Below are 23870 nucleotides of genomic sequence, written 5' to 3'. Positions count from 1 at the left end.
AATAAATCGTCTAAAATATCTATCATCGCCATTTTATTTCCCAAAAGCGCAACAATATTAAATATATTTATAACAAAACTTCATAAAAAAAAACAAGAATGTAAAGTGAGTGACAGAATAATCGTGTAAACATAAATTTGTTTTACCAAATTTTATAATATTAATATGTGTTTTAATGTTATATTGCGTCTTGCAGGTCGTTGCTTGATATAAATTATTTAGATCTATTAAATATATTTAAAAAAACTAATGAATATAATGTTATTATACTAACACTAAAGCTTTTATTTATTCATTTTTAATAGGACATTGATGATTTATTTTTATAGGAGATATTTATAGTTTTTTTTTTGTCTACAACAGTAAAAAATATTAAAAGGCTCGGTTACGTTGCCATACATTTCCAGCAAAGAAAGTTGATATATATATAGCATCTAAAAATATCGATTATACCTTCTAGTAGCATAGGCACAAGAATTGACAATGGTGGATTCAATGACACTAAATATACTTAATAGTAAGTTATCTCACGATCAGTACACAGCACTTCAGTTTGTTCATTAGTAACATATATAAGTTCACCTGAAAATAATTTTACCTTTAATATAATTTCCCTAAATTACACGTTTCGATGAACTTACTCTTTTGGGAGCAAACTCTTTCCAAAAATATTCGATGCGGCGCTCGAGAGGTCATCCAAACCGGCATGTGCCATTTTATTACTTTCCTCTAAATCGTCTTGCATCGCCTTTCCAGATTCTCTCAATTTGTTATCCACATTTTGAGCGGATCGTCGAAGATTTTCTTCTAGGGAGATTTCGGCATCGTGTAGGCCAGCGTTTATTTGGTGTGCTCTTTGTGTCATAGCGTTACCAAAGGATTGGAAACCTGTATAGAAATTATTCGATTAAATTTATATCAATCAATAAATCAAATATGCTCTATTGTCAAAAAATTTAAAAAATTTTGTAGCTATACATAAAAAGCAAAACACACAAATATAGAAACCAAAATACAAGTACTAAATAAATATATACAAAACTGGGTACAAAAGACATAAATGTACCTGGTCAAATTTCTTATACTAAAAGTAAGAAAATAGGAAAGTAAATAAAAATAGTAACAAGAAGATAAAATAAAAAGAGTAACAAAAACAGTCAAAAACATTAATACAATGTTTAAAAAGTCATAAACAATTTTATAGAAATTTAGCAATACAAAATATTGCTATTCTACATCGTAAAAAATTTAATAATTATCCAGTGCGTGCATGAAACTCAAAAATTAATATTAAAAAGAAAAATCATCTACTGCATATAAAGCTCTCTCCAGTAAATATGATTTCAAAGCATTGCGAAATCGAGGAAAAGATGTCAATAATTTAATTCCCAAAGGGATTGGATTGGCACATAAAGATCATGCTCTGCGTTTCGAAGTGGATAATTGCGAGATGGTCTATTGGGAATTTCTGATATATGCTTGCGAACCAAGCAAATAGATTCAAGAATCAATAAAGATGGAAGAGTTAATATTTTAAATATTTCTTGGCAGTGAGCTCGACTATCAAGTTGTAGTAAATAGCGAACCGCTCTCTTTTGTAGTTTAAAAATGCGCTCAAACTGAGTCACACAGCATGTGCCCCAGAATGGAAGGGCGTAACGAAGATTGAACTCAAAAAGGGCATAATACACTGTTCTTGATGACGAAAGATTTAATTCCCTGGAAACTGATCTTATGGCAAAGCAAGCTGAACTTAATTTTTTAGATAAAACATCGATATGTAATTCCCACTTCAAAGAGCTGTCAACAATAAGTCCCAAAAATTTCACAGATTCAACAACGTCCAAGCTGGTGTTGCTAAGTACAAAGGGTTGGATAGTACCTTTATAAGATAAGAGAGAGAATTTAGTTTTTGAGATGTTTAAGCAGAGAAGATTCGAATCGCACCACGATTTAATGTTGATAAGGTCTTTAGCAATAGTTGCATGAAGTGCCGCAACATCCGGATTGCTTCATGTAAAGCTAGTATTATCTGCAACAGTGGCGGCTCGCGGGTTAAAAAAACAGGTGAAGTGCAGGAAGCAAAATATGGCGCATTCGCCATTTTATATGAAGTACATTTAGTAAATTCACGTAAGGCAAATAAAAAACGTTTATATTGTAAGTCTACCTATATTTTATACACTAAATCAATTCTTCTGTCCTTTAGTTTAGCAAATTTATCGGTTATGTCCTCATAAAACGGGGAGTTTTCATCAGTTTCTGGACAAACTCCTTTTGCATAGAAATATTGGCCAATGAAAAAAGCATTTCCTGAGATATGGTATTTCTTAAGAAAGTATTTAGGCGCTTAAGGCAAAAAAAACTGCGTTCCACTGAAACACTTGTCGACGGTATCGTTAAAATTTATAGGCCTCAGTAAAAATGTCTTTGTTGTCACCAGTTTGTTTCACTAACTCCTGTAGCGAAATATTGCTATAACTGTCATTTGCAAATATGAGGCTAAGTTCAGATTTAAGCCGTTTAATTTTTGAGAATGTCCCATCATATAACTCCAACCAATTTTTAAATGAATCAGTAGGAAATGATTGATTATAGGCTGCAAATTTTTAGTGTCAGCTAGACCAAGAAATTTTTATCTTTTCACAATCTGCAAACCTTACTTTTATTTCCATTAAAATATGATCCAAAATCTCGTAAAAGAGAGCTCTGTACTGTCCTTTAATTTGGTCCTTTGAAAAATTAGCAAATTGTCGTATGGAATATTATATTTCAGTAATGGCATTAGCTCTGTCAAAAATAGCGCTAAAATCATCCTCATTTCGCTTACTGTTAAGTTCCCATAAACAATGTTTATGTGAGATATACAAAAATTCATGTCCAGTGATTTTTTTTGAAGAATGTCAAATAATATATCCGTAATAGAAAATATATCATCAAACACTAATAACAAAAAAATAAAATCAAAGTCGTTCATATCTTTTAAAAATCCTGAGGCAAGCCAAACTGATTTGTCGTCGGATTCGTTAGAATTAATAATTGCTTCAGAAACTTCTTTTACTTTTGGCCATTCCTTTACTACACTATTAATTAATTTTGAGTTTGAAGACCATCGACTTTCTGTGATGGTCGGTATACGTCTTGTACAAATTGAGGTAAGAATATGTGTTCTCTTTGCTGAATGATGAAAAAAGGACGGAATTCCACTAAGGTTTGCAAAGAAAATACGACATTTAGAGATTTTTTTAAAGCTTTGTTGCAACACTAGATTAGGCCGGTGAGCAAGGCAATGAACAAATATAGCTTTGGGCGCCTTTTCTTTAATCTTCTGTTGAAGTCCATTGAGATGTCCTGCCATTACGCTGGCTCCGTCATAACACTGTCCTATTAATTTATTCGTATAGTCAAATTTATCCAAAATGTTGTCCAATACAGAAAATAAGTTTTCTGCAGTTCTATCAGAGCTAACGTCATTAAATCCCAGAAACCTTTATACTAATAAGCCTTCTAAATTGACAACCGTATAATAATTGAGCACCTATATCTGTTGTATCATCAACCTGAACAGAAAAACAAAATGAATCATTTATTTCATTTTTAACGTGGTCATTTAAATAGTCCAAAACACATTCAATCATTTCGTTTTGGATTGTCTTCGCCGGTAAAAACATTTTTTATTTTTTGGTAGTGATTTTTCATTTCTTCAGAACTTTTATTAAAAAGAAGTTCTAGGAGTTTATGAACTAATCTACTATCTTCTAAAATGACCGCGATTTACCGAGTCCCTACTTTCGTCGTGGCCGCGAAATGCTAATTCTTGCTAAGCAAGATACAAAACTGCGTCAATGACGTTACAAAGTATAAGTCTGTTTAATCTCACTTTTTCATTAAACTGCACCTTGTAAAGTCTAGCATTTGCCTGAAGAGCATCGGCAATGGTATTTTGATTCCTTTCAAAGTTTTTTAAGGATAATGCACTTTTAATATGCTCTGCAGAATTTTCATGCTTATGTAATGATCTTGTGACATTAACCATACTCGCGTACCCTTTCTTATTCCATACCGAATCTTTACTTGAGAATAACAGGCATGGCCAATAAAATAATTTCTCTAAACTTACGCTACTACAAAGCCATTTATAATTTATAAACCAATCATGTTTCAAATTTACATTCCACGATCTACCATCTTTAAGCTCTTTTTTGGAAGAAATTGCCAGATCAAACATCGGCCGATCAGTAATTAAAAGGTCTCTTTTATCTTCACCTGCCCATCTGCTGAATGGAGTTTCCAGCAAATTACAAACGATATCATTGACTGGATTCATTTTAAAATAATTAAAATAAAATAAAAAGTCAAAAATCCATACAAAAAAGATCAGTGTTCAATGTTTATCAATCTACTAGATAGAATTAATGCTTATACCGGGTTATTAAGCACTAAAAAATTCAACTACAAAAACCACCAAATAACGCGCCAAATTAAGAAAATTCCAAACATAAAACACAAGTGTAAAAAAATCCACGGGCAAATCGGCGCAGCAATCAACGCGTCCTCGTCAACAGCCATAAGCAAGACACATAGATAAACAGTTTATAGGGGTTAAATTAAAAAACGTTAAAAATTAAGTTAAAAATTGGCAAGACAGAACGTGAGCGTGAGCGACTCGGGTGGTGTTTCGCCCCCACTTTAGCCTGAAATACATTTAGCCATTAGATGGGTAAAGCTTTGCGCCAGTGCTTTATTAGTAGGATAATAAATTTGAAAAAAATTTAAAAAATTATAATATGATGAAAAATATAATATTTTTTATTTTAGTTTTTTTTTGTGAAGTGGCACTGCACCTACTACACCTGAATAGCCGCCATTAATCGGCAAAGAGACAGATTTTGTCGCTAATGTTAAGATAGGCCATATCATTAGTAAACAGCAAAAACAGAATTGGGCCAAGAACTGAACCTTGAGGTACCCCACATTCTATTGGTCTGCTAGAAGACATGGTCGTATCAACCTTTACAAGCTGACTTCTGTAGCTAAGATAGGACTTAAACCATTCGAGAGGCGTTCCTCTGAACCCATAGTGCTGTAATTTGTTGATCAAGATAGTATGGTCTACACAATCAAAAGCCTTGGAGAAATCACAGAAAATAGTTGCTGTTGAATGATGATTGTTTATATGTACCGGAGTAAACACTGTTAAAAAGGGAGAACATAGCCATCATTGGTGCATTTATTACTCAAGAAGCCAAATTGATGGGGAGTTAGTATTTTATATTTAAACAGGAATGATAATAGCCTTTTTTTAACCTATGATCTTCGATAATGTTGGAAGGAGAGCAATTGGACGATAATTTGAAGCTTGCTCTTTATCTCCTCCTTTATGCAAGGGAATAATTAAGGCAGTTAGGAAAGACCCCATTTTGAAATGATTTGTTAATTAGGTTTCTCAGATGGTTTAAGGTATTATCAGGCAGATTTCAGAACATTTTTAGAGTAAGACCATCTGTACCAGATGATAATTTGTTTCTTATTTCATTTATTGTACTTTGAAGCTCTGTTATTAGTACAGGGGTAAAAAAGATACTATGTAAGTTTTCATTAGAGAGATATAAAATCATGAGAAGGTGTTATAGTAGTCATTAGGTTTTTAACCGCGTTTACGAAGTAATCGTTGAGAATCGTGAAGAGGGGATAGTACTAGTCGAAGAAGGCTTATTTCTTAATTCGTTAACAATAGACCATGTTTCTTTAGCAACGTTCCCAGAATTAGCCAGCCTGTTATTATAATAAATATCTTTTGCGGCTTTTATTGCTTTTCGATACAATTTCCTGTATAGCCTTACATAATTATGAAAAAATATGATGTCCGAACATTTTTTTAGGTATGTTAAAGAGCGCAGGTTCCTTGCAGACACACGTAAGCCTTTAGTGGACCAGGGTTTATGATGCTTAATTTTGATGGGTCTATAAGGAAAGGACTTATTCGCAATACTTGACAAGGTCTTTACAAATCCAGAAAACTCACCATCGATATCATCAGAGATAAGACCCCAGTCAGCTGTTTGGCATAGATTCTTGAACTTCAAAAAAAAAAAATTATCAAAAATACAGCCTAATTTACGAAAATTATTTTTGTTTAAAGTGTCAATAGTAAATCTGGCCAATACAGCTTCATGGTCAGAAAAACCTGAAATGAGAACAGTACAATCAACGAAGTTCAGAGTAAAAGATGACACGATATAGTCAATGGTGCTGGAACTATTTTTAGTTATTCTGGTTGGTGAATTTACATGCATTAAAAAACGCATTGAATCGAAAATAGACTGAAGAGATTCTTGAGCAACACACACACTGGAGTGGTCAATATTAAGGTCGCCACATAAAATTAATTTACTTCTTAGAAGCATGGACTCTAGCAAGATTGGAAGTTTTAGACAGAAAGTCTGTACATCAGCGTCAGGTGTTCTATAAACACAAACAATATAGAGGTCATATAACATTACGGAACAACTTTTTCAGATAATAAGTTATCAAACTTAGTTACTGGTGAAAAATCGGTGATTGTAGACATTATCATAGTACTTCAATGGGATAAATCACTTCTACACCTTCCAGGAACCACTTAAAATATTTTGTTTTTTCTTACATTAAATTATGGGAATTCTTAAGGGTAAAATGGTGGGTATGAGTTAAGGATCGATAGCACTTTTTAGGATATTTAAGAAAGTAAAAGATTCCTTTAAGATACATTCCGGAAACTCCAGTGTTGCTTCCAGGCTTTGGTTATTATGTTCCCTGAGTGATATCAATACTCACCTTCATTAACGTTGTGCGCGGCATTTTGAGCGGCCTGTGCAAGCCTCTGTTTCTCTTCTTCTGCGGAAGCGGCCACACCCTGGATCTTACTGTCGACGCCTTTAGCCCAGCTCTGCGCACTTGCTGCAGCTTCGTTAACCTTCTGTTGGGCTCCTTGATTGAAACTTTGTGCACCAGCGGCGAGTCTTTCTTTGCCAGCCTCCAGATTGTCGGCGACATCTTTAGCTTTTTGTGCGGCAGCTTCCTGAGTTTCTTTCAGTTTATTGTCTAGATCTTTGGCCATGTTTTGGGCAGATTCTGCTGCTTGACGTGCCTTTTCAGCGGCGGCCTTTTCAGCTTCCTTGGCTTTATTAACAGCTGCCTCTTCAGCTTCTTTCACTTTATTATCGATCACTATTGCTGCGTTTTGGGCGGCTCCCATTGAAGCGGCTGCTTTTTCCGCAGCGGCTCGTTGAGTTTCATGAAGTTTATTATCAAGTTGTTCGGCAACTTCTTTGGCTTTATGAGCCGCCGCCTCCTGCGTGTCTTTAATTTTGTTATCGACGTTTTTTGCAAATTGTTGAGCCTCTTCTGCCGCTTCTTTGGCTTTGTTGGCCGCTGCCTGTTCTGTTTCTTTTATCTTATTATCAGCAGCTTTGGCTAGATTGTTAGCGGCCTCGGCAGTTTCTTTTGCTTTTCTAGCAGCCGCTTCTTCAGTCTCGTTTATTTTGGTGTTGATTCTGTGCGCTAGATTTTCCGCTCCTTGGGCTAATTCTTGCTTTTTTCTTTCAGCTGCGGCAGATGCTTCTTGTGCCTTGCGAGCAGCTGCTTCTTGCGCTTCTTTTACTTTGTTATCCATTGAGTGAGCTAAGTTCTGAGCGCCTGAAAATATATTTTTAATGATTTCTTATTGATAAAAAATTAATATATATACAGGGTGTCCCAAATTCGAGCCTCACCATTGGGTTCTCTTAAATTAGAAGAGATACGAGGTCGGTTAAATTGAGGCAAAGTTATGCAATTTGGTGCTCATTTAAACGCCCTCTTGAAATTTTAAAAATTCCGAACGTTTGCAATTTCATTTTTATTTTTTTACGACTCTATTTGAATAGATATAAGAGAATAAATTACTCATTCTCATTGCTATTTTCTCTATTTTACAAAACGATGCCGTCAGATATTCAAACCGACGTTTCGTATTTGAGCTGTCATCATCAAGTTTGTTTTTTTAAATACGGCAATGGATTTTTTATTACGGATTTTAAGAGCCCCTTATGTTCCTAAACCAACAATGTATCGCTCTTATTCATTCAAAAATTTTATATTAATGGATATTTCCATAAGGACTCGTGTTAAGGAGAAAGACAAAAAATATATTTTTAATGGGCTTACAAACACCTTTTTTTAAAATAACGCATTAATGAAAAAGAGCTTAAACACTATCATAAAAAGAGGTTTAAAAATAACACAAATTAAAGCAAATTTTCAAATAGTAATCCGTCTGCTTGGATGCATTTTCGTGTCTTTTGAATGTCATGAATTTTATGGATCGCACGCTGAGTAGTCCTTGCAAGGATAAAAGACGGTTTTGAAGAAATTCCCAAAGAAAGTAATCTAAAGGGTTTAGGTCGGGGCTTTTATAGCGGGTCCTTGGTTTCCAATCCATTTGTTACGCAACAATTAATTTAATAAATTGGTGACGCATCGTCCATTATGGGGTAATGCACCGTCCTGTTGCCATCATAGTTGACGTAATACATTCACATCCAAAGGTTCTTTTCGTTAAGGAATCCATTATATTGGTCCTTATTAATTCTGTATATCTTTCGGAAGTTAGATTTCCTTTAAGAAAAAACGGGCCGATAATTTTATTATGCGACCCATACATTAAATGATTGTCGTCCCTGAGGTCTTACTTCTTGATTCTGCCTTGGGTTTTCTATTGACCAATAGTGTTCGTTATGTCTATTAAATAGTCCATTTGTTGAAAAACTGCATTCATCTGTCATTATAATTTTATTTAGGATGTCGGCATCTTCATTAACTTTATCTTGCAACCAGTAACAATATTATAAGCGTCTCTCAGCATCGCCAGCTCTTAGTGTTTGACTTATATGAATTTTGTAAGGTGCGGTAGTGCCACTACATTCGAAAAAAAACTCTAATTGAAGCTCGGGGATTATTATTTGCCTTAAAAATAATTTAAAATTATTCATCTTACTTTCTGCATGATGTATGACAGCTCAAATACGAAACGTCGATTTGAAAATCTGACGACACCATTTTGTAAAATAGAGAAAGTAGCAATGAGCATTGCGCAACTTTGCCTCAATTTAACCGACCTCGTATCTCTTCTAGTTTACAAGATCCCAATGGTGAGGCTCGAATTTGGGACACCCTATACAGTGCGACTCTTGATTGTCCTACCACCCACCCTCCCCCTTATCTTTTGTATGCGTTTATATAAAAATTTGAACTTTGGCACACATCATTAGCAATCTATATACTACTTTTTGTTCCCCAGCTCAATTTGCAAAACTTCAAAATGGTGGTAAGATGCCATTTTGAAAAATAAAATTAAATAGAAAGGAGGAGGGTCATACGATACATCGTTTGAAAGCTTCTACTGAATGCTTTATGGTCGTAGAATTACTTCGACTCATAGCAAAATGGCAGCCTCTCAAAATCTTAATTTTTATTTCCATTTAAAATAATTAGACTTTAGGTAACACAGAAATGTAACTATTTCACTACAAAAGATGTTGAAAATGTGCACCATTAACTTCAAGACAGTAAAATAATCTGTTGGAGAAATCTTCACGAACATTTTGGAAAGTGGCAACATCAATATTGCGACCTGCATCAATAATTATTCTTTGACGTAGATCAAAGATAGATTCTGGCTGGGTGACGGAGCCTTTTTGTTTCAAGTAGCGTCATAAAAAAAGTCGAGAGGTGTAAGATCGGGCGACCTGGCTGGCCACTCGATAGGCCCTCGACGGCCAATCCACCGATTAGGGTAATAATACTTACCATTATAATACGTCAAATATTCCTGCTAAAGTGAGGCGGTGCCCCATCTTGTTGAAAAACTGTTTCGAACCCAAATTCATCAGAATTGTCTTTAATAATCAATAGCATTCTTCAACATGTTTAAGTAAGTCTGCTCTCAAAGTTTGCTCTGAAAAGAGAGGCCCAACAATGTGATTCCCTAATATGTCAGCCCACATATTTATTTTTTCTGAGTACTTATTGTGTTTCACGAAGTATGTGGGGATTTACGATTTACGTTCATAGACATTTTGTCTATGAACATTACCATTCAAAAAAAGAGTACATTCATTACTAAACGCATAAGCAGGCTGGCGTCCTATTCTCTCGTCCATCAGGATCAGCTTTATTCAATTAATAAACCATTTGAATTTTATACGGATGAAATTTATGTTTTTTTTTTATTATAGGCACATATTTTACAAACTGTGGAAGTAGACTGTTGTGGATCTCTTACCATAGCCGCTATAATATCCATCTATTTTTCTTCTGGATAAGTGGGACGCCCTGGATTCTTCCAGCTGGCTACATTAGCCGTCTCGGTAAATTTCTGAATTCGCCGGGAATATACTTTCAACATACTGGACGGTCGAGAAACCGAACATAAAAATTCTTTCTGTCTTATGTACATTACGATTTCCACCGTAAATGAAAATGATTTCAATTTTTATAGCAAGGAGACGTGGGTCAGGCATTCTCGATTAAATCACGGTACAAATATAATTGCACTGAACGAAATAGCTCGTTATTATTCACTTTTAAAGGTATTGGTAAACCAAATACGTTTTTGTGTGGAACCGTAACTTTTATGATAATAATGTGACATTTTTTATTATAAAAGTTACGTAATTTACACCTTAGCCATTAGGTGTAGTAAAGAAAATAAAAGTAAATAAAAATGCGAAAAATAAGATTTTGAAAGGCTGCCATTTTGCTATGGGTAGAAGTAATGACTTAATATTCTAGGACCATAAAGCTGTGGGAAGCTCCCAGCTTTCAAATGATGTATCGCATCACCTTCCTTTCTATTTAATTTTATTTTTTAAAATGGCCGTGCTCCGCTATTTTGAAGTTTTGTAAATTGTGCTAGGGACCAAAGAGTACCATAAGTCAAAATAAAAATTACCTTCTGCAACTTCCTTGGCTTTATTGGACAAAACTTCCTCAGTTTGCTTCACCTTATTATCAACATTCTTAGCCAAATTCTGAGCTCCTTCAGCGATCCGTTGCTTTTCTGCGGCTAAAGCATCCGCCGCTTCCTTCGCTTTTTGCGCGGCAGCAGCTTCAGTTTCTCTAACCTTGTTGTCAATACCTTGGGCCAAGTTTTGTGCTCCTTGAGCCAGGCGTTGTTTTTCGGCTGCCAAAGCATCAGCTGCTTCTTTGGCTTTTTGTGCCGCTGCAGCTTCAGTTTCCCTAAACTTGTTGTCAATACCTTGGGCCAAGCTTTGTGCACCTTGAGCTAGACGTTGTTTTTCTGCTGCTAGGGAATCAGCTGCTTCTTTGGCTTTTTGTGCCGCTGCAGCTTCAGTTTCCCTAAACTTGTTGTCAATACCCTGGGCCAAGCTTTGTGCACCTTGAGCCAGACGTTGTTTTTCTGCTGCTAAAGCATCGGCTGCTTCCTTGGCTTTCTGTGTAGCTGCAGCTTCAGTTTCTTTCACTTTGTGATCAATGTTTTGCGCCAAAGTTTGGGCACCTTGCGCTAATCGTTCGGCTTTTAATGCTTCAGCCGCAGCTTTTTCGGTTTCTTTTAATTTATTATCGATGCACTTGGCAGCTTCTTGGGCTCGTTCAACGGATTCTCTGGCTTTTTTCGCTGCTGCCTCTTCGGTTTCTTTTACTTTGTTATCAATGGTCTTTGCCAGATTCTGGGCTCCGCTTACGATTTTTTGTCTCTCGGATTCGGCAGAATGGGCAAGTTCGTTCTTTTTGGTATCGACAGCGACAGATGCGTCATGTAACTTCGTATCAATGCTTTTTCCTAAGTTTTGTAGAGTTTCTTGAAGGGTGTGTTCGGCTTCTTGGGCTTTATGCTGTAACTGCTGGTCTATTTGTTTCCCTACATTTTGAAGATCTTCGCTTAGGTTCGATTTTGCTCTGCTTACAGCTTCAGCTGAAACAAATTCAACTATGTTATTTTTAATATCAAACATAACTTATTGATTATTTCCACTGAAATTTGTTAGCTGTTAAAAAATTATATGCAATATTTTTACCTGCTTCTTGAGCGATTTTCTGAGCATCACTCTTTGTCTTATCTAAAGCTTCGTTTGTTTTCTTCGTTCTTTCTTCAACCACATCCTCAATATGCTCCTCTGTTTCTTTCACTTCTTCTGCCACGTCATTCTTTTTTCGTGTAAACAGCTGCCCGATTCGGCTGCCGAAGTTCCTAATAGAAGCTATAAATAAAAAAGGTAATTTAATATCTTACTATTGCTTGGATCGGATAATTTTTCCATTAGATAGATAAAATATCATTTAAGTGCCATAAGAGAGAGATATCGTGACTCTTCACAGTAGTTAATTAATTTATTTCATGCCTAGAAGGAGGAGTATAATAAGCAGTAAATCTATAAAAGATTATTTGGTAAAATCTTAAAAACGAAGTGCACCTGATAGACTGGATGACAGTAATGACAGCAACTATAGTAAATGAAGCATATTCTGCTTTTATCAATTTCCTTCTGAGCATTTTCCATAAGCTTTTCATTGTCAAAAAATGTCCTATATTGAAAAAGATTACACAAGACTTAAGAATAACCTGTAAATTTAAGGGATGTTCTTTAATAAAAAATAGTCTTGTCTTGGGTCAGTATTACAGCAAATATTGCAAAATTTTGAAAACTGGTATTAAAGAGGTCAAATAATTATATAAAAACTGTCAAAAAGTTAAAGCCACTTGGCTATTTGGTATAATAATAATAATAATATTAGCACAAAATTTCTAAATATAAATAATTTTAATAATAAACAGCAAAGTTTTAAATAAATTAAATTAGGATTCGTATACTTAAGTCCTAACGGGGAAAAACCTTACTGATTTATTATAAGTCATAAATAAAAAAATCGGTTGGCGATGATCAATTTTCTGTCAGAATAAAAGAATAAATAGCGGAATTTAATTTAGAACCACTTTATTATATAATTTATTTATGCTTCCTTACTGGGGCTTATATGGGATCAATTAAAAAACTCCAAGAAAAAACTAATGCATAAGAATGATGACATTGACAAAGGAGAGTTATATACCAGACAGTTGAAAGAGGAGAATTATATACCAATACCGTTGTTATGTAATTTTGGTAAAATAGTTAAAAGATTTATAGAGTTTCTAATGAATAAACTGATAGATTTCTTAAAAAAAAAGAATCGTTTATTAATGTTAGTACTCTTTAACTGAGGGTTATTATAGTAGATAGAGTCGCCGCTTTGTGAGCATTTCATGCTTTTGTACAATCAAAAATAAGATATGATATAGTATTTTGGAGTAATTTCCCTGATTTAGAAAGTATTTAAAAAAATGTGCTTCATGAAGTTATGTTAAAATGGTTCTATTTCTAGTTATGATTAACCATAGATACCCAACTAGAAATAAGTTAGATTTAATTCCTGATGAGTCAAGTTTTTCATATCTTTACAGGAATGCCCCTTAGATGATGAAAAAGAAAACCGTGGTACGAAAATATCTAATATCAAAAGGATTTTACTCTCGAGCTGGATAAGGATAGCTATAAAGTATCTAATAGTTTTTAATATTTTTTTTATATTGGTAGTTATTATTGTTTAAATCAAATGTAACAACGTGCAATGTCTTTGGACTTAATCTACAATTACGAGACAGTTCTACCACTAACCAAAACTCTTTATTTTACTCTCTAACGATGTTCGAAGCTCAAACTGTTTTAGTTTTAATTTTCTTCCGAAGATGCTAACATTAAAGAGTTTGGTTAATGGTAAAACTATCTCGTAATTGGAGTTTCACACCAAAGGTTCCAACCATAGGATGAATTAATCTAAATAAATACATTTTTATATATACAGGTTGTTATTAGTGTGTGTTGCAATGAAATGCGACAAAAACGCGTTGAACTTGAACGGGTTTTTGATAGTGTCAGAAGAAGATGCATCAAATATATTCAACAAGAGGGAATTCATTTTAAACAATTGTTATAATTTTAGGTTTGTTTAATGAAATTTTGAATTTTTTACTTTTGGTCAATTCAATCAAGAAATATACAATTTGAAAATTTTCAATTTTTGTGGTTTTCTTTCTTTTGCCCATGCATTGCTGTGAAAACAAATAGCTCTCACAAAAGTAAGAATATCATTGGAAAGCATATTAAATGCAGTATTTTTTGCTGAAAAAAAACATGTCCCTATTTACCAAATTTTAGAAAAATGACAACGAAGAAGATACCACTTATTTTGCACATTTCCCACATGTTACATTTAACTTCTGATAATGATAATTTTATAAACCCTGTATATAAAAATTGTCGTTTCTTTGGGATACCCTGTGTATATATTAACTAAAATGAAAATAAAACCATATGCCCGATGATCTTTGCACGAAAATAGCCCTATAGTATTTTGCGCATATCCAATTTAAGCTCAGATAAGTGCAGGTTAATTTTAGACCAGATATATAAAATGAAATAAAACCACGACGGCAATTGGGGCAGGAAACTTGTATATAAATTTCGATTAAATTACTATTAGGCGGAAAAACTGAAAAACGTTAGTCAATATTAGTAAGTAAAACATGTTCCACTTTAAGAAATAATAGGAAAAACTTCAATTTTGATTCATACTTTTTAGTCTACTAGCGATTTTTTTTAAATCCACGGAATATTATCAAAAGCACATATCAACCAATTGTAAACAAACGATAGAAGGATAATGTTAAAGTTTATAAAGGGCCTATCGGGCCGCGCAATTCTGCAGTTTAATGATTTTATCAGATTTTTCCCCGGAAGTTAAGTAAAAAGTATCGAGTTACGCTATTTACCCGGTATTTGCTAAAAATACAGGCGGTGAGGAAACGTTAACAAAGGCGATCGATAATTGCTCATTATTTCAAAACGGTGTGTATAGCGTTTGCGATTTTACGATATAACGTGCATGTTTGATGTTAACCGACACTCCTAATATAATAATTCATTTTAGCAAAGTCAGTCGTTTTCGGTAATAAGTTTGATGTTATTTTAATTGAATGTATGTAACAATAAAACCCTGACTTATCAAAATATATACAAAACATTTTTTACAATGAGATTTTTTAGTGAATGGGATTAAGGAATTTTTTTCAAGATGGCGTCTATTCGCCATTTTAAAATAATTTGAACTATTAAATCCTTTATAGTTTAACGGTCTCAATGACCTAACCCCAAAATTTAAAAAAATAGGGGATAAAAAGCTGTAGTAGTTTCACAATCCTTGTGTCTTTCATTTTAAATAAAGTCGTTTATGCGAAATTTTCCACAGCTGACAAACATCTACACACATTCTATTATTACGCTGTTCGTTGTGACAACCTTGAAGGTCGAATCAAGTAAATATTTTTTCTAATGTATTTAATTCCTCTTTTAGTCTAAGAATAAATAAGTTTATTTTTTCGGACCAAATTTAAAAGTTATGTAATCCTCCGAAAACACGCTCTGGGGCGTGCTTTATAGTAAGTGCATATCAAGCGATTCTTACTCCCCAAAAAAAAAATAGTTCACTGGAAAAAAAATCCGCAGAAATGTAAACGGATTGTATCATATTGTGCCCAATTAAAATTTAATGTAATATTTCAATTTAGCGCGTTTTTCAACTCGATTTCGTCAACCGGAAGCGCCCATTTTCACCATTTCCGCTCATAGTTGTGTGGGTCTTTATACAGTCGAGATATAGAATGCATTATTTTTCTTGTGCCTTGCAGCCATTTTTCCGAATGTTATTTTTCCCGAACAATCAAATTTTCGAGCGATCATTTTCGAGAATACTTTTTTCTCGAAACCAGTTTACCGAACGTTATTTCGCCCGAATTTTTCTCAAATTATCCAGTAATAAAATTTATTAACGGTTGAATTGGGTTGAGTTACTCAACAGTTCCATCCAACGATTTTTATTTAAAGAAAAACGACAATTTCTATTGGCTTTCCGATTAATTTGAAAGTTCAAGTGACTTTCTTTTCCGGCAAATGGTGCTTCAGGAAAAAATCTGTTCGGGATGACAATGAATCGATAAATATGTTGTTCGAGAATACGATAGTTTGCGAAAAAAATGGTCGGGACAATTGCAATTCGCGAAAATGACTGGAGATTCCTCTGGATACGCCTCTGCTTATCAATCAATTCTACTTTGTTGTTAATAATTTGTATTTTAGCACTAGCAACTATGTTTAGTATTGTTGATTTAGGTCTTTTCAAAATGTACTATCAGTCAAAATAACGATCATTCGCGAAGTGTAAATGATTGGGTCTCTCTCCAACGATGACTATTCCTTTTTTTTACCATGCCAACCTTTTAAATACACACCAAAAGTGACTAACTGAAATTTTCAATGCCTGGCCACATATATGCCAATGGTTACAAACATCTGAAAAATCATGTAAAATTTTTGAAAAATCTCAATCTGAAATAACATGAAAAATCCTTGAAAAAAAGTGAAACCAAGAAGAGCAGAGCACTTAAACAACCCTGTTCTGCATTAAACAAGTTACTTCTAAAAATTCCAATCGATAGGATTTTATCGAAAATATTTATATCACTAATGAGCTGAACAACAGCAGACTGCATAATTAACATCTTTTCTAATCGAGGATGTTGTAAGTTTGCCTCTATAAGTACCATTAAATAAATTACAACACTGTTGAAGTTCTACCATTTTCTTTTAAGGTGCAACTTTTGTGACAATTTCAAACTTGAGAAACAAAGCTTTTCAATGCCAGGTCAAATTTTTGACAAACGCAAATTTTAAATGCCTGGAATAAATAAAAATTGTTGAAACTAAGGTTTTTAATACCTAGCCTATACGCGAATAGGTTCAAATATCTGAAAAATCATATCAAATGTAAGAAACAGATATTTCAAGTGCCTGAAATACCATGAAAAATGCTTGGAAAAAGTGAGAACCGAGCTTTTCAATATCTGGCATATACATGAATGGATTCAAATGTCTGAAAAATCATTTTAAATTATCGAAAAACTTGAACCTCAAATGGCTGGAATAAAATGAAAGATGCTTGAAAAAAGTGAGAACCGAGCTTTTCAATGACATCTCAAATTTTTAAAAAACTTGCATATCAAGTGCCTGAAATAAAAAGACAAATGCTTGAAGAAATTGAGAAACAAAGCTTTTCAATGCTTGGCATATATGTAAACGGCTTCGAATACCTGGAAAATATTGTCAATTTTTTGAAAAACATAAATCTCAAATGCATGGAATAAAACAAAAAAAATGCTTGAAAAAGTTGAGAAACTGAGCTTCTCAATACTTGGCATATACATGAATGAAATATCTGAAAAATCAGGTGAAATTTTCGAAAAACGTGAATCTCAAATGAGAGAACAGTAAAACAGCTTCGGCGACATAGTGTCTCCCTTTTCCATCTTTATCTTGTTGGTTATAGAGTGTAGATTTACACTTGTTGTGGAATTTATATTTTTAATTATGTCGCACATAGGTAGCTGCTTCTACAGTCTTGCAATGCTCTTAAATTCTACTGTATTGAAAGCCTTTTTTGAAGTCGACAAATATCAATGCTACGGGGCGGTTATATTCAATGGTCGTTTCTATCAAGATTTTCAAACACTGCAGGTGGTCATTGATACCGTATTTCAAGCAGAAATCAACTTCCCAAACAGCATCATACGTCCTAAGTACGTAATTTTTAGGTCATTTTTACGTCCATTGTTATAAAAATAACGTATTTAGTACGTAAATTAATACGTAGTACGTCTCGCGGACGTACATACATGTACATATAAATACTTTGCTTTGAAAGAAAAAGTCAACGAATTAGGAAGGATTAATAAACCCTATAAACTTAGTTATTTTATATGTTGATCTGGACGAAAAGTAATTAGGTATCGGATTATATTTGAAGGGCACAGGGGTAAAAGGAGCTCATGAGCATTTTTGTGATTTTTCAGCAGAGCTGAAAAACCGAAGAACTGAACCATATCAGGTTTATATATAAATAATATTTACTCTCACATGTACATATATATGCAAATCACGTATGTACTAATAATTTCAATTAACTACTAAATTTCATAAATGGTATCTGATGACGCCACATATACTTAAAAAAACATGCATTAGGACTAATTTCGTTTTATTATAGCTGAGAAAATGTTTAAAAATAAATTTAACGTGTTTATGCGCACGATAATTACGTGATATCGTTTATATAAACGATAATTTCGTGAAAAACATCATTAATGGTTCTCTTGTGGTCAATTGTACCTATTTGGTGTTATATTGACTAAATGGGAGAAGAATTAACTTTTTTTCTGCGGTTTTTAAAATTTGGATTTAACCATATGTATATAGCAACAAGGATAAGAGTTTTAAACTGGCGGATATGGGTGCCATCTTAAATAGACAATGATACGGAAAGGCGTGGCTAGCTTTATGTAATCATTTTAAAGGTATACACTGTTCCAGATCCACCGGCGAAGTTACAAAATTCACCCTGTTGTACATATGTACATATAAAAAATTAGCAGCAGTACGCAGGTAGTATAGCCGTATGAAGAATTAAAAATATCCAAAAATAATAACAAAAAAAATATTTATGGCTCTTAACGTGTGGGTCTTTATTGTCACCTGCAATGAGGGTATAAATTCGGAAAAAAATTAGAAATTTTTATTTTAAGAAAAAAGTCTAAGTATTTTTCTACGTTTCAAGTATTCTTGATGTATGTCATTTGTCATTTTTGTGACAGCTGTCAAAGATATGATGTCATTAATATTTTTCCCCATTCGTTGCGTCTGTGCAGTTTTAAACTTGGTAATAAACATAGAAAAGTTTAATGATAAAAAATTGTTTGTTTATTGATCTTTTGATCAACCTACCAGGGATATTCAAAATAGGCATAAATAAAAATAAAAGTTTGAAAAAAAAAATAAATTGGCGTTTTTTTGTACAAATTTTACGGTTTAATAAGCAACCACATGTTGGGCGCCAAAATACTACGCCTATATTATTTATGAACTTGGTGGAAAAATGGTGTCCAAAATACTTTAAATTTATAACCGTCATAAAAAGTAAAGGGAGGAGGGAAGACTATAAAAACAAAACACTGTTACTATATAGATGTGAAGATGTATGAAATTTAAATTTAATTAGAGCCCGTTCTAATAGGTTAAACGCTTCTTCGAAATGCAAGATTTTACAATGAGATGTTACAAATAAATTAACTTGGACTACAATACAATAGTGGGGGATTTGCTGTATTAATGAAACTGTTTACTAATACCACCGAACATAAACTAGACTTGTTCTTTATACTGTGCTAATACCCAGCAATTGTTGCATACTTTCTACGCTGCGTCATTATTCTGACTCATCCTAGCATGTCGTACGCGAATGTTGAATAAAATTGCATTATAGCTATTGTAAGAAAATGTAAAAAGAGGTTACACTCGAATAACTTACCAAACATCTTATAAATCAATCCAAGACACGAACTACTAATCGGCGGGTTAGATAACCAATAAAAAAACCACTTTAACGGGGCTTTATAAATAAATTAGCCGGCGTTTTATGATGAACAAAATTCACGGTATTTTCAAGTGGCGCAATAAGAAATCTCGTCGTTTTATATAAGTGACCACACGGACGGGTGATAAACAGAACACAGAACAACCAACGCACAGAGAATAAGCGAGACAAGACAGAAATATCGATTTCAGCCGTGGTGGCGGCAAGAGGTTCCACAAAGTCTACGGCGTGACCTAAACCTTCACATCCTTTTGGTTTATTACGTTTTAAAATCGTGAAAAATGGCAACGGGATCGATTTTCAGCGAGTAGTTTTAATTACTAATGTATATTCAAAAATTCTATGAAGGTTGGCTAACATTTTAATCAAGTTTGGGCGAAGTCCAGATGTAGATTACTTATACAAATAGGTTTATCTACTCTGCTCTAATTAACCTTAGATATGCATAATGTACCTTAATTTAAGAAAAATTCTAACAAAAAATAAATAATTGTCAGGGCCTAAATTCTTGAGAGGGCGTATTATATTACTTTTATTTGATTTTATTATACAGTGCATCCCAAAAGTTATGTCTAAATTCATTTAAAATTCAGGGGTGTGTTCGAAAAAAAAACGCTCGGACCTGTCGATTTTTATTTCAAGTTGCGCATTTTTGTACGTGAAGTTTGTGTAAGAAACACTTGGGTCCATTATTATTTATTTAATATAGCGGCCTTGCCGACCGGGCCGAGATCCAGGAACCTATTATATTTGTTTATGTTACGATATCGTTTTTGTTGATGTTTCAGTTTTAAGATTTGGGCGTTTGGTTGTTGTGTTTAAAAAGAGAGTGGATTAGGGTCTTACGAGCTTAGCCATACGAATAAGTACCTCATATAATTCGATAATTATTTTATGTCATTATATCAGTTTGTTTGAGAAGTATCGCAAATAAGACTAACATCCTTCAAATTATAGGCATCAGTAGACCTTGTTAAAAAGTTGTTCTCCAATTCAGGCAGAACAAAACCTGATGTCCAGCATTAGAAATCGAGTTGATGGGATAGTGCACTCCACAAAGCAACACACTGATGTAATGGCCAATTACACAGTCTACAAAATAATGCCAGGTGCCAAAACACTCTGGGTTGCACTAGTGCCAAGCACCTACTTACACTAGCTAGCGTTGTTTTACATACGAAGATATCTGAGCACTACAGTACGGAAGGATGCGCATTTGAGTATTACTTTTTTTATACTGTAAAACAATGCTCAGTGAAAACTCTCACCTTTGTAACTTGACAGGTTTGATAGTTCAATAAAGGCACTAACCACAACACTAGAGAAAAGTTACGGGAAAACAAGTGGGCACTGCTGCGCGACTGTTTTCGAGTAAAATTACCGTCGAACTAAATTCTAAAGAAGATCATATTAGAAAGATCATCGCCTATATGTTTTTGAGAACTTGTAAATACCAATATTTCCACACATTATCTTTAAATGTCAGCCCTTAACATTCCCATCGGTTATCGTTTTTTATGGTCGACAAAAACCCGATAAAATATAATAAGTAAAATAAACTCATATCTTCCATAATTATATAATATCAATAGGGCATATACAGTTGTGGCCAGAGTGCATATTAAATTTCAAATCAAACTGAATGAGCTTCCCTATATGTTGAAATTTGCAAATTCAATACTACGCATTTTCTTCTAGCATTTAATCTGCTTACTTGGTAAAATTTATAAAACAACCAAGAATGCCTTATCTTTTAAAAGCAATTTATTTATTATTGTTTAAAAATCTTGTGGACAAAAAAATAAGAGTATTTCTTTATTGTAACTATTTGTTAGATAAAGAAATAGAGAATAGAGATATATAAACATAGATATTTGGTCTCTGTTTATTCAGATAAAAGATTTGTTTGTGATATTTTCCATAAATACAAGTCAGTTCCAACAAGATCGTTGCATCGCGTTGGTAAATATGGGTCGCCAAAGCATTGTAGCCCCGAAGAAAGGCGTCTAATTTTGCAATTGAAGAGTCAAAATAAATCCTATGCATTTACTGCAAATGTGCTTAAAAGATCACCTTGTGAAATCTCCAGAGTTTTAAAAACACAAAATAAAACGGAAAATATTCCTTAAAATCGAGGCCGTCCAAGAAAAAACCACACGGAAGACTGATAAGCTTATTGTAGGCGAAGTCAGTAAACAAGCGTATAGTAAAAAATCGTTTTATTCTTATAGGCTTAAATACTTTCATAATTCTCTTAGCAATGATTTCTAAGATTAGTTGATTTAGCTAACATTAACCTGAATCTAAGGCTAATCATCTTTTTCCGACCCAATGACGTCAGAATTCACAGACTTAAAATGTGCCCGGCCTATTTCGAGAACATCAATACAAAACATTCACTCAAGGTTCGAAACATTTAAACATTGTGGAACTCTGTATTGGTATATTGCCTGAAGGATCTATGCTATCAGGGATATTTTTAGAATCCTAACGACCATGAATTATTATTATAACTCTTGCGCGTTCGCTTCTAATGAAGACATAAAATACAAGTATTAAAAAAAACACAAATTTACCTGTAAAAGACGCCCAAAACGACATTATATAGATGTAAAAACCTTTTAAAGCCGGTTGTATAAGAGCAATTAACATAAGAATAACAACCTGGGTCACAAAAATAACCGGCGCGGCGGTCGTCTGTTCACATATATATAACCGCAAACTAGCAAATATATAAAAACGGACGTGGTCGAGGTTGAAATCTTACTAAGCAAAAGTTTCTACTGAAGCCATATACCCGAGTTTATGAGCAAAACATTGAATTTATTTAAAAACTGGTATTTTAGCGTGGGACGTCTTTTATGAATCAAACGGTGCCATCATATTCACATTTATTGATGCCGGCATTCTGATGTAAATACCTTAATTTTACATTAATATTTTTTTAATTTTTTTATTATTTATAGCAGCATATAATAATTATTATTTCATATAATGTAGGTATCTTAAGAATATACTGTAAGACCCTGTTTATTTTCTAAAGAATTGAAATATTTTTCTTAGTCATAAGATAAAATTTATCGGTCTGACCGAAAAGAGGTCCAGGATATTTACAAAACTAAAGCTAGCTCAGCGGTACCGTAAGTAACCAAATACGGTTTACACTTAGCGTTTCCCTTCGGGAATTATTTTTATGAGTTTCGATAAAAGAGTCTGAGATAAATATTTGGTATATAAAATTCATTTGAGTTTTGGTCACTAAAGAGTGAAGTTATTTAATAAAAACAATAAAGGGTGTTGCGACGTGAAATAAGCTGTGTTGGTTTGGTGTAGTGTTTTACTACAAGAAAGGGTGAGTGTTATCACAGAGTATGCTTATTTCTTTCTTATTGAATACACCGATATTTTACCTTTTTAATTAAAAATGTGATTAATGAAATATTTTAATGACCGATTGTTGTTTGTCTTGCTTGTGTTGTTGTGACGATTGTTTATTGTTTCTTGTTAAGATACTGAGCTGGTCTGGGACCATTGCACAGCTCGTTGTATTTAACAAGGCTTTGTATTTGGAGAGGACCCTCGCGTTTTGGTGTCCATTGCACCCCTCAGTACAAAGTGTGTTATCGTCAGGTGGTCTAGATCGGAGATTGCTGTCTCAATCGCATGTTTTATGATAATGTTTTTGGTAGCATTTTGGCTACGGTTTGTGAGTAATGTAGTGCTCACGTTTTGGCATATTGAACGATTGTATATCATTCAATATCAGTACGTTGTTGTTACTGGGACATTTAACAATCGGTTAAAAGTAATAAATTGGTGAATAATGAATTTTGGGATATTAAAGTAAAGTGGTTAAATGTTGGTAAACATTAATTAAATGGTTATCGTAAAAGTAAAATCACTAAGCAAGTTTAAAACATATTAATTCATATTATGCATATTAATGAGTTTTGCTTAACTTCTTTTTATTTAATTAATTTTACGGGAATAAGTATGCTCAGGTTACTTTTATTATTTCAGGTCTACACGTCACCATCTCTACTTTGGAGTCGCCCAAGCGCCCAGTTGTTTTACAAGGTGTTTATTCTATTTTTATGATTTATTTTGATTATTTTGGACTATTTTGAATTTATTTAACGTATTAAAAATTATAAAATTATTTAAATGACGCTCACAGGTTTTAATTATTATAATACTAAGATAATAAAGTTGACCGTAGGTTGTTGCCCACACTAAACTGCCTCTCGTAGCACATCTGGTTCTTGAGAGTTTTATTGAAACGGTCTATCGCTTTTAACGGTATTAATAAT

General features: G+C 33.5%; 1 protein-coding gene and 1 long non-coding RNA gene across 5 annotated transcripts; one reads left to right on the top strand and one right to left on the bottom strand.

The window, feature by feature from the left end:
• Positions 1-16: 16 nt before the first annotated feature.
• LOC126745440 (extracellular matrix-binding protein ebh-like) lies at positions 17-22321 on the bottom strand. Of its 4 annotated transcripts, none has more exons than XM_050453297.1 (7): positions 22137-22321; positions 12060-12242; positions 11420-11956; positions 10973-11299; positions 6817-7677; positions 642-888; positions 17-582 (listed from the first exon to the last, which is right to left on the bottom strand). In XM_050453297.1, the coding sequence occupies exons 1-7, from the start codon at positions 22210-22212 to the stop codon at positions 579-581; spliced, it is 2235 nt and encodes a 744-aa protein (XP_050309254.1). In that variant the 5' UTR covers positions 22213-22321; the 3' UTR covers positions 17-578. The 4 variants fall into 4 exon arrangements, with proteins under 4 accessions (XP_050309254.1, XP_050309264.1, XP_050309239.1 ...); XM_050453307.1 differs by having other exon boundaries at positions 10973-11179; positions 22137-22320; XM_050453282.1 differs by having other exon boundaries at positions 10973-11956.
• A 389-nt stretch (positions 22322-22710) lies between these two features.
• On the top strand, positions 22711-23729 carry LOC126745562 (uncharacterized). The gene is made up of 2 exons (XR_007663588.1): positions 22711-22912; positions 23581-23729. It is a non-coding gene; the product is annotated as an uncharacterized LOC126745562 (long non-coding RNA).
• The last annotated feature ends 141 nt before the right edge of the window (positions 23730-23870 follow it).

This window comes from Anthonomus grandis, chromosome 1 (assembly GCF_022605725.1).
Source record: "Anthonomus grandis grandis chromosome 1, icAntGran1.3, whole genome shotgun sequence".
Taxonomy (NCBI): Eukaryota; Metazoa; Arthropoda; class Insecta; order Coleoptera; family Curculionidae; genus Anthonomus; species Anthonomus grandis.
The sequence above is the reverse complement of the archived record's forward strand: the minus strand, read 5'-3'. Positions and strand labels throughout refer to the sequence as shown.

Excerpts from the sequence above, each read along its gene's own strand:
- LOC126745440 (XM_050453282.1), bottom strand. The coding sequence starts at position 22,212 with ATGTTAATTGCTCTTATACAACCGGCTTTAAAAGGTTTTTACATCTAT. Across the intron at positions 11,957-12,059 it reads GAAAATCGCTCAAGAAGCAG|CTGAAGCTGTAAGCAGAGCA; the intron begins GTAAAAATATTG and ends AATTTGTTTCAG. Across the intron at positions 889-6,816 it reads CGCGCACAACGTTAATGAAG|GTTTCCAATCCTTTGGTAAC; the intron begins GTGAGTATTGAT and ends ATTTCTATACAG.